Source organism: Erpetoichthys calabaricus, chromosome 14 (genome assembly GCF_900747795.2).
Source record: "Erpetoichthys calabaricus chromosome 14, fErpCal1.3, whole genome shotgun sequence".
NCBI lineage: Eukaryota > Metazoa > Chordata > Cladistia > Polypteriformes > Polypteridae > Erpetoichthys > Erpetoichthys calabaricus.
In genome coordinates this window covers 27,944,626-27,960,555 of record NC_041407.2, presented here as the reverse complement: position 1 = coordinate 27,960,555, position 15,930 = coordinate 27,944,626, and the positions used below count along the sequence as shown (strand labels likewise).

General features: G+C 38.0%; 1 protein-coding gene across 4 annotated transcripts in view; it reads right to left on the bottom strand.

Moving 5' to 3' along the window:
* LOC114664826 (receptor-type tyrosine-protein phosphatase U-like) overlaps positions 1 to 11,194 on the bottom strand; it is a 1,094,815-nt gene extending 1,083,621 nt beyond the window's left edge. For all 4 annotated transcript variants that reach the window (XM_028819112.2, XM_028819113.2, XM_028819114.2 and 1 more), the window contains exon 1: positions 11,054 to 11,194. In XM_028819112.2, the coding sequence (XP_028674945.1) occupies positions 11,054 to 11,117 (64 nt within the window). In that variant the 5' untranslated portion in view covers positions 11,118 to 11,194. The remainder of the gene's footprint in view (positions 1 to 11,053) is intronic.
* Positions 11,195 to 15,930: the final 4,736 nt, after the last annotated feature.

Here is a 15,930-nt window from a genome sequence, read left to right as displayed (position 1 = left end):
GCGCCTGCCATACCACCCCAACTCCTCCCAGAATTTTGCATAGTTTAATATGCAAAATAACTATAAATATCACCTTTCCCGTTCAGTGTTTGATTAAAAGACAATGGCAAAAGCACGTGAAAAAACAGAATTTCAGCGAATGTAAAGTGGACGCAAGGAATAGCGTACTATTTGTTGGCTATAGAATCCCTGAAGCCTTTTTTTTTTTTTAATTAATTTTATTGTAATCATTCCGTACAAATAGATCAATTTTTACAAAAAATAGGATTGAAAACAAATCAAACCCCACCCCTGAGAAGGAGAGCATGGCCAAAGGAGTAATACTTAAAGCTTGTATACATACCTAAATTATTGAGTTTAATAGGGCAATAAAGATAAATGGAGAAAAAAAAAGAAATGCGGAGAAAATTCTTATTCTAAAATATTATTGATTAGATCCTGCCAGTTTTTGAAAATGTTCTGTTCAGATCCTCTAACTGAGAATTAGATTTTTTCCAATTTCAAATAATATAAAACATCAGTTTCCCAATGACTTATAAGAGGAGAGTTAGGATTCTTCCAATTTAATAAAATAAGTCTGTGTGCCAAAAGTGTAGTGAATGCAATCGCAGTTTGTTTGTCCTTCTCCACTTCAAATTCATCTGGAAGAACACCAAACACAGCTATTAATGGGTTAGGAGGGATTGTGACACCAAGGCTGTCTGAAAGGCACTTAAAATTTTAGTCCAAAATGATGTTAATTTGGTGCAGGCCCAAAACATGTGACCCAGTAAGGCAGGAGCTTGGTTGCAGCGTTCGCAGGTTGGATCTTTCCCTGGAAATATTTTGGAGTTTTAAGCGAGACAGATGTGCTCGATATATAATTTTGAGTTGAATAATTGTATACTTTGCGCATATGGAACTCGAGTGGATTCTCTGCATTGCTACCTTCCACTCCTTTTCTGATATATTAATTAAGAGATCTTTTTCTCATTGTTCTCTTGAATCTTTGAAAGGAAGGGACTCTAATAAAATTTTATATATTGCAGAAATGGTGTCTAAGTCCTCGAAATTGAGTAGTATTTTTTCCAGCATGGTGGAGGGTACGAGGGCAGGTTCTGTTTAACAAAGTTTCTAATTTGAAGATAGTGAAAGAAATGTGTAGCTGGAAGGTTAAATTTGGAATGTAATTGTTCAAAGGATGCAAAGATATTGTCTATATAAAGATCTCTGAGCAATTTAATCCCAAATCTTTTCCAGATATTAAAAACATGATATGTTTGCGAGGGTTGAAAGAGGTCGTTCTCTTGTAGAGGTGCCACAGATAAAAGATTCTCCATCTTAAAATACTTTCTAAATTGGTTCCATGTTCTGAGTGACTGAAGCACAATTGGGTTATTAGTATATTTGCGATAACTTGCATTTATTGGGGCGCAGAGCAGGGAATGTAAAGAAGTACTGCAGGATTTTACTTCTATTGTGGACCAAGCCTGTGTACGTTCATTTATTTGTTTCCAGGTTTTTATAGCTTGTATGTTTGCTGCCCAGTAATAAAACTGAAAATTAGGGTCACTCTTCGGATACGTGAATGTTTTGAGTTCCAAATAAATGAGGTTATGGTTGAATCTAATTGTTTAAAAAATTATTTATTGATGGATATTGGGATGTTTTGAAATAAAAAAAGAAGCTTAGGAAGGATATTCATCTTAACAACGTTAATTCTTCCAGCTAGAGTGAGATGAAGGGTTGACCATCTATGCAAGTCTTGCTTAATTTTTTCATACAGACGGCGAAATTTTGTTGATAAAGAGCTTTATGTTTACTTGTGATGTTTACCCCTAGGTATTTAAACTGAGCTGCTATGGTAAAAGGTAGGGTGTCCAATCTAATATTATATGCTTGAGAATTCACTGGAAAGAGTATACTTTTATTCAAATTAATTCTGAAACCAGAGATCTTTTGAAATTCTGTAAGCGCTGTTAAAACTGCAGGCACAGTGTTTTCTGGGTCTGATATATATAAAACCATATCATCTGCATATAGAGAAATTTTCTGTTCCAGTCCTTCTCTGATAATCCCCTTTATCTGATTAGAATTTCGACAGTGGACCGCCAGTGGTTCAATGGCGATTGCAAACAGCAGTGGTGACAAGGGGCATTCTTGTCTGGTGCCATGTTCTAGTTTAAAGTAGTCTGAACAAATTTTGTTAATACAAACTGAAGCTTCTGGATTGGTATACAGTAGTTTGATCCATGCACAAATATTCGGGCCAAACCCAAATTTCTCTAATGTAGTGAAAAGGTAGTTCCATTCAATCATGTCAAATGCTTTTTCTGCATCCAATGATAATAATATCTCTGGGGTGTTTGACTTTGCTGGTGAAAACATTACATTAAACAGGCGTCGAAGATTGGAAGATAAGTGTTGGCCTTTAATAAATCCAGTTTGATCCTGTGATATTACCGAATGCAGCACTTTCTCCATCCTTCTAGCTATGATTTTTGAGAGTATCTTAACATCATTATTCAGAAGTGAAATTGGTCTGTATGATGCACATTGTAACAAGCCCTTATTTTGTTTAGGAAAGACGGTGATTAATGCTTGACGAAAGGTTTGAGGTAGAATTTGATTGTCTCTAGCTTCTGTAAATGTTGCCAATAAGAGGGGAGCTAGCTGAGTGGAGAATTTTTTATAAAATTCTACAGGGTAGCCATCAGGGCCTGCTGATTTCCCGCCTTGAAGTGATTTTACAGCATCTAGTAATTCTGATACCATCAGAGGTTTATCCAGTTCCTCAGCACTAAAAGTATCTATTTGTGGTATCTGTAATGTATCCAGAAATGCATTAGATTGTTTGTTGTCTTCTTTAAACTCAGTAGAATATAAAGTTTTATAGTAGTCTCTACATGTGTGCATTATATTTTTATGGCCAATGATTTCATCTCCATTCGTATTGGTGATTACTGGGATTGCATTGTGAACTTCTTGCTTGCGGATTTGTTGAGCTAAAAGCTTATTAGCTTTCTCTCCAGTTTCATAGTAATGATGTCTTGATTTATAAATAAGTTGTTCGGTTTCTTTAGTTGTCAAGATGTTGAGTTCTGTATGCAGAGCCTGCCTTTTCCTATGAAGAGCCTCACTTGGACACCTGGCTTGTTCTTCATCTATTCTAGTAATTGCGCTTCTTAGCTCTGACACTTTCTTGGTTATCTAATTTATTTCTGTGGGAAAGATATGAAATAATCTGCCCTCTTAAGAAGGCCTTTAGAGTTTCCCAGAGTGTTCCTGCAGAAACCTCTGAGGGTGTGTTTGTCTCTAGGAAGAAACTGATTTGTTTGGATATAAATTCTGTACAGTTCTCATCTGCTAATAGAAGTGGGTTAAGATGCCATTTGTGAGATAAGTGTGAGGGGCATAATGATTTTAGCTCCAAGACCAGAGGTGCATGGTCGGAGATAACAATTGTGTCATATTTGCAAGATTTAATCGTAGGCAATAAATTATTATCTATAAAGAATCAATTCTTGAGTAGCTATGATGCACTGGTGAGTAAAACGAATATGTTCTTGAGTTTGGGTTTAGAAACCTCCAGGGGTCTGATAAGTTGTGGTCAATTACAAACTGTGTAATTGTCTTTGCAGTGTTAGATGTCGTCCCCCTGTGACAGGAGTCCTATCTAAGAGTGGATTTAAAACACAATTAAAGTCCCCAGCCATTATAATTTTATGAGTGTTCACATTGGGAATGGATGCAAATAGATTTTGCATGAATTCCTTATCATCGACATTGGGTGCATAAACATTTATCAAAATCATTTTACAGTTAAATAAGATGCCCATGACCATCACATATCTCCCTTCAGGAATCCCTGAAGCCTACAAAAAAAGTCGTAATCCCAGTTCACCTTAAATTCCTTCACACTTCCTCACCAGCATCTTTGTTTTGCAAATGTGTCAATCAGCACTGGCAACAAGCAGCCTGCTATCCCAAAGCCCACTGACACAGCTCAAGTCGGACAAAACATTCATCCAGCTCAAGTCTGTTTACCTGGGTGTGAGGTAGGTCTGGAATTGTATTGGGTAAATAATCGTTATTTGGAATACATGCATTCATGTGTGTTCTGTGTCTACAACGATCTGGGTAAATGTAGGTTGACAGGAAATGTGAGGCAAAAAATGCTGAACACATAACTAAAACAGAAACGTTTTGCAGGTTATACTACTAATGACAAAATGTTGACATGTAGTGTATAATGTGTGCTATATTTACTAGAGTTTCTCTGATTCCCATCCTAACTAAAATAGCACAATAATGCTTCATATTGTATGTGTTCTTGTATGTGCTCTTTGTGCGTGAATCACTACGTGTTTCTTAAACAGGCTTTTCTGTTACATCAACAGGACACAGAATACATTACATTCATGATATTACAGCTCTCTAAACAATTTAAATATTAATATGTATACTTGATATCATTTTCATGATGAAATGAATGAAAGCATGTATTAAACATGGGGGCACAGTGGCGCAGTGGTAGCAATGAGCTGCCGCCTCATCCAGAGATTGTTCCTGCCTCCCACAAGATGCTTGCTGGGGTGTGCACATCCCTTGATGAAATAATTTAATGCAGCAGTACTGTCTCTTTCAAACATACCAAGCCCCAATTCCTATCCTTCCTTTTCTTTCTCTATGGAACCAATTGCCACACAATAAGCTATTTAATAAATGCAAACCATCTGTAAGCTTAGAATGCCAATTCTTCAAACTTTTTAAGGAACATTGAAACATCTTCATAGTAAATGTTTAATTATTCCATTCATCTATCCATCCAGTCTCAGCAAGCATACAGTGTAAGGCAGGACCAATCCCTGGACAGGGTGCTAGCTCATTGATACTGCTTCACCACTGTGCCCCATAATCCGTGGATGACTTTTTTCATATTATCGCTGAATTGGACTCTGATTTGTCGGACCCCGATTTTTATGCAAGTGATCTGGAGAACCCACACTTGTCCATGGGACTGCCAGATAATGAAATGTGACTTGTCACTTCACGGACCACATTTCCACTGATCCACAGTCCAATGGTAGCATGCATTATACCACTCCAGCCAATGCTTGGCATTGCACATAGTGATATTACACTTGCATGGAGTTGCTCAGCTATGGAAACTCATTTCATGACATTCCTGACCCAGAGGCAGTTTGGATATCTGTTGTGAGTGATGCAAAAGATCATAGTGATTTTTTTGCATGCTATGTGCTTCTGCACTCAGTAGACCTGCTTTGTGAGTTTGTATGATCTACCACTTCACGGCTGAGCTGTTATTGCACCTAGACACTTCCACTTTGCAATAGTAACTGTTCAGTATGACCCATTCTACTGCCAACGTTTGTCAAGGGAGATTACATGGCTATGTTCCAACTCTATGTACCTGTTACCAATGGGTGAAACTGAACTCCATAATTTGGAGGGATGTCCACATACATTTGACCTTATAGTGTACTTGCTAAAAGATTATGCCTGTGTTTTTCCTGTCTTTAGACCAGTGCTACATGAATGATGATTAGTCTCTCACAATCCTGAACTGGATATGCAGGTAAGACAATGAATTTAAAAGAGAGTTAGTCATGCTTTTGTCATTTTCTACACTGCATCCAGTGGAATGGATTTTCTGATTTTGAAGTTATTTGGTGACATTATGGAGGGTGTAATACACACACACTTGTTTTCCTTCATCACAAGTTGCAACTGCCTGACATATACAGTAACTTTATTAGCCAACCATTAATGTAGTATCCAAAAATGATTTTTAAAACAAGGTGAGGAGTAAACCCAAAACATAATATATATACAGTACAGTACATACAGTAAAACCAAAGTTGGGAAAAGAAGAGATATCACCCCCGCAAAAAAGCTAAATAATACTCATAAAGATGCAGGTAAAACACAGGCATTGCTCCAAACTGGAGGTACTGTTAACTCAAGGCTTCGAGCTACCTAAAAAAATCTTGCCAGTAATAAATGCCATTAGAGGAACACATATTGTTGCTAGAGTAAGAAAGTGGTAAAATAAATGTTATGTGTAAATGACTATGGTGTATCAAGTGTGCATATGTGCTGTGTATATTCTATGTATCATACAATCGATGTATAAATCTAGATGACCCTGTGGTGCAGCAACCAGAGTGCAGATCAGTTTTAGCTGTGCTGACTTCTGCGTGCAGTTTTCATATTTTTCCAGTGTCCATGAAGACTCCAGTTTTGGGGTCAAATGCACAGAGTCAGGATGACTTCATCTGGTGAATGAATTTGAGTATAAAGCATGTCTGATGTACCATGTGATTGACAGGTGCCTTCCAGTTACTGTTAACACTATAGACTTAGGCTTTCTACAACCTGAACAAGGAAAAAGTACCAAGTAAAGAAAACAGATGGATAGATGCATAAATCCTAAACAAAGCCAAGAATAACACTCAAATGGATTTTAATCAAGTACTATAATAGAAAGAGAATGTAGCCAAGTTTATTTTAAGCAACCACACAATTCCAATACTCAGAGTGCTATTCTTCTCGATGAAGAAAAGGCTATGAAATACAAAAACTTTTAAATAGTTTAAAAAAAATCAAAACCCGGACTAAACTACAAATATATACTGTACATAACATTCTGTACCTTAAGTGGAAAAAAGAGCAAGTACAGAATTACTTGTTTTCAGTGCTAGTCATTCATGAAAGCATTTCAAAAGGTTAACGACAATCTTCACATTTATAAAGCTGTAGTTCATAACAAAACCTGAACACTGCTGGTTTGAGGACTGTAAAGATGTTACATTTACAAAACTTGTGCCAAGCTTTATTTATTTCAAAACTACCAGCTAATGACAAATCAAGTGAAACTTCTGTAACTCTCAATAATGAGATTTTATAAACAATACAATTATACATTAATAAATGACTATAATTAGCAAATTACCAGAGAACACATTGACAACCAACAAACTTATTTCACGTGGTCCACATGAGGCAATGGAGCTACTTTGTGAAGCATAAAGATGACAGTCAGTCTGCTTTGAGATAGGCAATGGTGTCTGTTATTGGCGGAGCTTCCTGCTCCTATTGTTTCTTTAGGTGCTAAGCAGTGTTTTCATCATGGTAGCACATTCCACTGTGACAGATGATAGTAACAATAAATACAAAATATCTTAACTGTGCAAAAAATAAAAGAAAATATTGGAGAGTAAAGTTCAAAGCTAAGCCCACAGGCAACAAAAGAACAGCAGAAAAACTATAATAGTTGTCAGAGAAGTCCTTCCAAATCACTGCATTCGGAGTCTGCTTTCATTAAACTCCTAATTAAAAGCAAACGCCACACTGTACTTAAAAACCACAGGCCTTCCTACAGGAAAATGAAGCGACAGTGGCTTGTGGCCAAGAAAAATAATCTGGGTGTGCCATTTCAAAAGCTACTCAAATGGCAGAGACTAGAGAACAGGGAATGAGACAACAGTAGAGACTTGCCAAAGTCATACAGGTAGTTATTTTGAGTCTGTCTGTTCTTGTGCATTCAGATCATCACATAAAAACAAAAAATAATAATACCAGCACATCCTGTAATTCCCCAAAATGAGGCGGCTTGCATGACACATACTGTTGGGTACCATCACATTGGTGTTTTGTGAATAAAGGTTTGGTTAATGAGAGTTTCAAAATATAATAAATGCTTTATCTGTTATAAGATGATTTAATTAAAAACACAGCGTATGAAAATAATATAAAAATAAAAATACTGATGGTTCATTGGGATTACAGTATTCATTCACTATCATCAAGGGGTGGCCGGTACAGAATTACTTCTTAACTAGAGATGTGCATTGGAGCTGGAACACCATGACTCTAAATGGTGTGGCATAAATTCACAAGTGTGGGACTTTTTCTCGCTCATGCAGATAGGAATGTGCAGTCAGAACCGAGATAGTTGGACAAACTTGCGATTGCAAATTGCCTATTATATTAAGTAAAACTAGTAAAAAAAAATCTTACAGCTTTGAATATGAGCAAAAGCCATTAAATAAGATATAATTTTGATAATGTAAGTATTAAACATTCATTGGAAATTATATAAAATTAATGACATTGCAAAAGTCCAGATCCTTGAAGCATATTGAAGAAATGGAGCCAGCAGATGTGCAATTGTCAATCAAAACAAACTAGTACCATCCATCCATCCATTTTCCAACCCGCTGAATCCGAACACAGGGTCACGGGGATCTGCTGGAGCCAATCCCAGCCAACACAGGGCACAAGGCAGGAACCAATCCCAGGCAGGGTGCCAACCCACCGCAGGACACACACAAACACACCCACACACCAAGCACACACTAGGGCCAATTTAGAATTGCCAATCCACCTAACCAGTATGTCTTTGGACTGTGGGAGGAAACCGGAGCACCCGGAGGAAACCCACGCAGACACGGGGAGAACATGCAAACTCCACGCAGGGAGGACCCGGGAAGCGAACCCAGGTCCCCAGGTCTCCTAACTGCGAGGCAGCAGCACTACCCACTGTGCCGCCCCAAACTAGTACAGCAAAGATATAATAAAAAAAATATATAAAATAACACAAAAGAAGGGGAAGTCAGACATTGGATCAGGTTTTTACTAGTTCTCATCTAGATTGATATGTGTGGCAAGCTATAAGGTTCACTGGACACAATTCCAAATCTTCTGACCAACCCATATTGTGTTTCAGAGAGAACTATGATGTCCTCAATGATAGTCTTAAGCAAGAAACAATAGGGAGCCATGTTGTTGTTGTGTTGAACTTGTCTGTCAAGACATTCATCCCTATAGTTTTGTATCTGGTAAAGTCTTTGTGCAGGCTGCTCATTACATCATTGACACAAAATGAAAAATATGGCAGACAGAGGACCTGTGGGGACTGGCAGCATTATTCAGAAATGCCTGCAGGAATGGGCAGGAGAGGTTAGAGTGTCAGCATTGCCAGAATTAAAAAACAGACCCATTCACAGCTCAACTCCTAACTTGCACTGGATTCTTCTAGTTGAGGTCTTAGATCCTTTTGTCCCTAGGATGGAAAAGTGGATAGATGGTGTGCTGTTTGGCCCATTTTTGATGTATAGAGATTGTGAAGTTGTGATGTGATGACAGTAGGGATTTGCTCTCTTGGGGTTCAAATGGGTTTATTCGACATCCCAAAGATATGTGCATTAGTTTAAATGTAAACAGGAAACAATACGATTGTGGATATTTGGAGACACTCCTCACCTCCTACTCCCATCTTTATAAATGAGGTCACGTCAAACAGGGTGGAATCATTTATATCTCTTGGCACCACTACCACTCACAGTCTGAACTGGGAGAAAAACATCTCTTCTTACCAAAAAAAGCTTAGCAACGTATGGTTTTTCTCCATCAACTCAAAAAGTTTAACCTGTCCCAAACAATGCTGGTGCAGTTTTTGTAGAGTTGTTACTGAAAGCATTCTTACTTTCCCCAAAGCTGTCTGATATTGTAATGTGTCTCCTCACTGGGAACAACCTGCAACGTGTTATTGGGACAGCAGAAAAGACTGTAAGCCTGGAACTGGACTCCACTGAGGTCCTGTATAAATCACAGGTTAGAAAACATGCAAGGAATATAAAGACTACACTCACCTGAGAAACCATCTCTTTCAGTTTTTATCATCAAGGAAACCTTACTGGTCACTAAAGGCAAAAACTACCAGACACAGAAGGAGTCACTCTGGTTAAACAGTCTCTGATCCATATCTACCTTTCCTGATTTGTAAACTCCTACATCCAATCTAAATTATTTCTCTTATATAAGGACTTACTTGATATATTACTGGAAGAGAGTGCAATTCTGCTTTGCTATATTGTTTTGTGCAATATACTTTTCACCACTACTGTATATAACATTGTGATAGTGCCTTGTATTGTATATTGTGTTGTTTAATTGTATTTATCTTGTTATGTATATGGATGTAACACCAAGGAAAATTCCAAGCAACTATGTTGCCTGGCAATAAAGTTCAAGTTAAATTCACCTGGCATGAATGAATTTGGGCACATGTCCCACCCAATGCTGGCTCTTGCATTGCACTCAGTGCTACCTTATGGTCCCTATAATGGGGAAAAGGAAGTAGCAGCTTCAAGGAATGGACAGGTGGACCTAACGGAGATGGTGGTCTGCTGCCACCGGCTGTAACAAAGTGCCATACCTGCTGCTACTCCTACTGATAAGAATTAGCATCGAATAAAAGCTCTTTTAAAACTTTATATTATTTCAGCAGTAAAAAAAAGAAGAAAAAACAGTTCCCAAAAGTATAAAAATTCTCTTACTGAGGAACTTGGCAGGGTTCAGGCAGAACATTTCCCGCAAATGATGCCACACAGTAATAAAGTAAACATGCAAACTCTAAAATTGAACTGCCAGGATAAATGAATGAGGGGGCGGAATTAATGAAAACCACCATGCAGCACATAACGTGGGTCAAACACCTCATGCTCCGTGAATAAATATTTGCGTTCTACTTTACAGCCCAAAAGCAGCAAAATGACTTAAGAGGCTCGTGTGTCACTCACTGATGATGTCCCTCCAGCACAAAAATCGCGAAAAAGCGACCAGGAGAGAAGTGATCGCCTCTCTCTCTCTCTCACACACAGGGGTGGCTGCCATTCGTGGGTTACACACTTTTAACGGGGTCCTTCTCAATCGGCTGGAACATTCGGGAAACTCACTCGCCTTCAACGACTGACGGCAGAGTCTCCCTCCGACGGAGCGCAGGCGACTTTCTAAAGTTAACAACAAGAAAGCGGCGCTCGCGTCTCACCGAAGTGAGGAGCGCCAGGTGACAGCTCACACAAACCCGCCCGTCACAAACTCCCCGCCGTCTCCCTCCGTCCGCACAAAGTTGCGTCCAACAACAACAAAACTTAAGAGCTGCAGCTCTCTGACCGCAGACGATGCAACTGAGGCGCCCTCCTGTGCGACTCGGAGGTAAGCCGAACCAAAAAAAAAAAGCCATGCGAGGAGTCAGAAGTCCGCTCACCTGTTGGCGCTTCGAATCCGTCGATACAGATGCACGCGCACAGGAGCAAGATTACCACGTTCATGGCGCGCGCTGGCCGCTCGGACTCAGTCCCACCGACTGCGATTCCCTGCTCAAATCCTAGTGAAAAAGCTCCCCAGAGCGGCTTGGAACGGCGAGAGGCACACTGCCTGACGTCAGGAAATAAAACGAGAGAGAGAAAAAAAAGAGTTTGGGGACCGAGAAGCATCGGATGAAAAACGAGGGACTATCGCACCCTAGAGGATTTCTGGGGAAGTGCAACAATAAAATGCGGAGTTACGGTAAATGAGAAAAAGAGGGAAGGAGTCAAATCGCGCTGGTGTTTTTGAGCAAAATTAAACGGACGCGAGAGAAATCCAGCAGGAGAATCGGGCACGGCAGTAAAAGACATTCTCAAATAAATCGAACTGCTTTAAGGAATTTTGATAACGGATGGTTGGGAGGATGGATAAATTAATAAATGAATACATGAAGAAAAAAGAAAGGGCATTACGCATACCCTTAAATAAATGAACAAACTAATGAATAATGTAGTTTTTCCAAGGCATTCCTTTACTCACTTTCTATTTATTTATTTACTTATTTATTTCAAGCTCTCTTTATGAAAAGTGTTATTTGTGGCGCACATAATCCTCTGTATAAGTCTGTCTACAATATAAGAATTGCCTTGATGAATGACTGCAGCATTATATTTAGCATGCCAGTGTGAAACTGGTCCGCTTATAAACAAAAGGAGTAGTAACACAGCGGGTATGATCGAATGCAGGCTTAAATGTGCTTTCAATGAAGATCGCACACTTTCCCAGTGTTTATCTCCGTTTCACTGGGAATTCTTTTTTTTTTCTCAGAACATGATGGTTGACGATCAGCGTTTATACTGCTGTGCGCTTGGGGTCTTCCCCTAAATACTTTGTTCTTGTTACTGTTAGTATGGGTCTTGGTTCTCTGCATTCCTGAACTGAAAGGAATTTCTGGAGTATCAGTCTATGTATTTATTGTAATGAGAGGCAACCTCAAATTGATGGATAAGTGTTTCTGTTCCTGGATAGAACTATAAAATGGAAGGACGGGGGAGACGGCCTTCCAAGACTGTATACTTCCCCATACCTTAGGTGGGAGCATTCCTGGGAACTGTGCTCCCTTTTGGTAACCTGGCTGGGTTCCATGGGTACATTAAAGGGTTTTTTGCCTGACCCAGAAGTGTTTCTTTCATGTGGTGTGCTGGAACCAGATGTACTTCAGGGTCCTGCATAAAAAGAGCCTCCTCATCTCACTTGGGAAGCTAGAGTTGGGATAATGACAACAACAAGGAAGAAGAAAAAGAGGAGGAGGAAGAAGAAGAAGAATTAGAAGGAGAAGAGGAAGAGGATAATAAAAACAACACTTAGAGAGAAAGGAAAAAAAATTGTGTTTTGCTGAAGACCTGTGAAGGTATTATTGGAAATAAAAGGTTATTTGAACCTGTGACTGGTGTTTGTACAGTGGTGTTGAGGGTTGGGTTCCTGAAATGCTCCCTACAGGTCACACTGTATATCGGTCTTTTTTATGCAGTATAGTTTCTTTAATACACTATCAATCTATTGTAACATTTCACTGATTAAAGGACAAGTTTGGTATTTTTCAAGTCAAATTTGTTCACAAAGATGGCAAATATTAATTTGCCAGGCATATCTGAGTTCTAAAGTTAAGTTTTTTAAAAATTAAAAAAAAAATACATAGGTAGTCCTAGTGTTTTATACAGCAAACCTAGTTGTTCCAAAACTTGGTCCTGGGACCCACTGAGGCTGTGGGTTTTTGTTCCAACCTACTTCTGTTTTTAATTGGACTCCTAGCCTAATTAAGTGAGCTGTTATTTCCCAGTTTCTATGTTTTGAAGTCAATGAAGAAATTAAAAAACTAAGTTTGGTAAGTTTTTATTAAAATGAATTAAGATGTTTTATGGGGATAATGTAGTTTTTTATGTTTTACTTTGTAACAATATTTTCATCCGATTTTCATTCTATATTTCCTGGCATTCTGGTGATTTAATCCATTATTTACTAATTAGTGGGTCTGACACTGAAGTAGTTGTAGCCTTTCATTGTTCGGTGTTGTTTGCCCGGGTGTCATTATCAGGATACAATCAAAGAAGCAAACTGCACAGGAAAAAAAGCGCAAAATTATATGAAAACAACAAAAGAGAGTTAAGGATTTAAAATTATAACAAAAATAGAAGGACTTCCAAATGTAAAAATCATTCTGCTTTTCTGAAAGTAGAATAAGAGAAGAACAGCTAATGAAATAAGATTAGTTATTATCAATTCACTGATTGGGAATCTGTACATAACAAAAACCTGCAGCCACAATGGATCCCCAGGAGTGAGTCTGGAAATCACTGATTTAAATTATGGGGCACGGAACACAACAGGAAAATAAAAGCCTAAAAACTTAATAAATACGTCCTCTTTGAAGCAGCAAATGAAAACATGTCTTCCAGATTTCCGATGCATGTTTGTGACAATAAAAATGATCTGGAAGTAATCATGTTATTGCACATTCCTGGTACTATTCCTCTCAAGGTAAGGATACATTTTCTATTTGCATGTATGATATCAGTGGCCTTCCTAGGAGAAGTTCTCACAAAAATGGAAGTAAAGCAACATGTGGCATGAGCAGTTTGCTGTGATTTTTGTCTTTCAATAGGAAACCATATTCCTGGAAATGAATGGCTGTTGTGGAAGAAGACAAATGCTGATTGAGCATGCACAGCTGGTCTTCTTGTAAAATGGCTGAATGTCATAATATTAGTGTCTTTTTTGTTGAAAAATAACATGTATAAACTATTTTAAAATGTGTGTGTAATCTAAAGATGCAGATTTATGCTCAACAACTTTCTAGGCTTGAAAAATGGAGGAATTCTGTAAAATTTTGCATGTTGTGATAACAGCTTTAAAAACAAACAAAAAGATAATACCATACCATTCTCGAACCCACTTAATCCAATTCAGGGTCAAAGGAAGGTCAGAGCATATTTAGGTGACAGTGGGCTCAAAGCAGAGTCCATCCTTGTGCCAGTCTATTGCACACATTCATACAAGAAGATGCACATCAGATCCAGTGTTCCAGAATAAAAAGAGAAAGAGCAGGATAACTGTTTTAACTACACAAATTCACTCAACACTATATTTCCCTGACTGTCAACAACACCATTTAAAAAACATTCTTGATAGTACAAAGTGCTTTTGTATGGAATAAGTTTTTGCTTAACAAGCAGGGCCAGCTCCACCATTTAGATGAACTAGGTAGTCACATAGGGTGGAAATATTTGGGGAGGAAACATTTTTTAAACAATACTGAAATATGAATTACAAACACTTGAAGTCAATACAACTGACTAATTATATTGTTTTATTTTTGTGTACAAGCGATGTCCGGTCTTGATGTTTGATGACATACATGGGATGTTCTTATAAGGAACCTTTCTTCATAAACATGCTATATATGCATTTGCTATACAAAACTGAGTTCTAAAGTTAAGTGTTTTCTATAAATTAAAAAAATGCATTGCCAGTCCTAGCACTTTATTATGTAACCTATCTGACACGGGCACCCTTGGGAAATAAAGTATAAAAAACATACTTAATAGGTCCTCTTTGAAGCAGCAAAAGAAAACAAGCCTTTGGTGTTTCCAATGGATGTCTCTTTATTTCCTTCAGGTGCAGATTCATAATCTTAGTTTGCGTTCATGGGTGCCAACTTGTCGTAAAAGGGGGAAAAAATCACAGGCTACAATAAATAACAAAAACATGAACAATAATGATTATAATCATTCTCAAACTAGCATAGCATAGAAGATGTGGTCCCGGCGAAGTAAAATTAAACAGTCTAAACAGCAATGGAATTGCAGCTCTTGAATGCATTGCTAAAGACTGATTTAATTCAAGCTATGTTCATCTCCCAAATGAGCTTACATTAAACCTTCACAGATTTTTTCCCCCATTTTTCACCACCATCTTAGAAAGCTAAAAAAGTTCTCTATAGTTCATCTGTCACTGGAATAACTCTTTGAAGTCATGCATTGATTGGATAGCTATATTGCATTATTTGCATATGGGAGCAAGGATACCATAAATAGGAACTATGGGTAAGTGTTTAAAGAAAATATTTATACTACAGTTTTGTTGAATTTTTGTGATTATATGAAGTTTGTCAATGTATTTCATTAATTTAAATGATGTGTATATGTTTATGCAGCTGTTTTGATTAGTTTACAATTAGTCTGTCACCATCACCATAAGATACCTGTTCAGCTGATAGTATAAATACAGAGCTATACAATACTCCTATGAAAAAAACAGTAATTTGGCTTTGTTTAGGATTTTATTTTACTTAGAGAAACATTAAATGCAAATACATAAAGAAAGAAAGAAGGTCTATTAATACAGCTCAGTTCCTATGTGATCTCTGGAATGTCAACCCTTAAATGCATATTTTTCTTGTAAACAGCCATTGCTAAAAAATAATGAAATGTCCCCTTGACATTCTCAAATTGTAAAATCACAGTTTTGTATCCAAACCCTCCATATTTTGCTTCCCCTAGTTCTGGTTCCTCTCTCATGTCTCCAGGTTTCTATGTGCAGGTCTGGTAGCAATGATTCCACTTAAAGCAAAAGGGATGGTTTAGCTTCCCCTAGGAGAGTAAAATTTCTAGAGCTGCCCTCGATAACCAGTGGCTCTCAAACTCCATCTTGGGGACCCTATATTGCTGCACATTTTGTTCCAACCAGTTTCACATTTTACTTCTAACTGGTCTCAATTTAATTAGCTATTTTTTTTCCTCTTCTCTTATTCTGTATTCAGAAAACCACAGACATTTT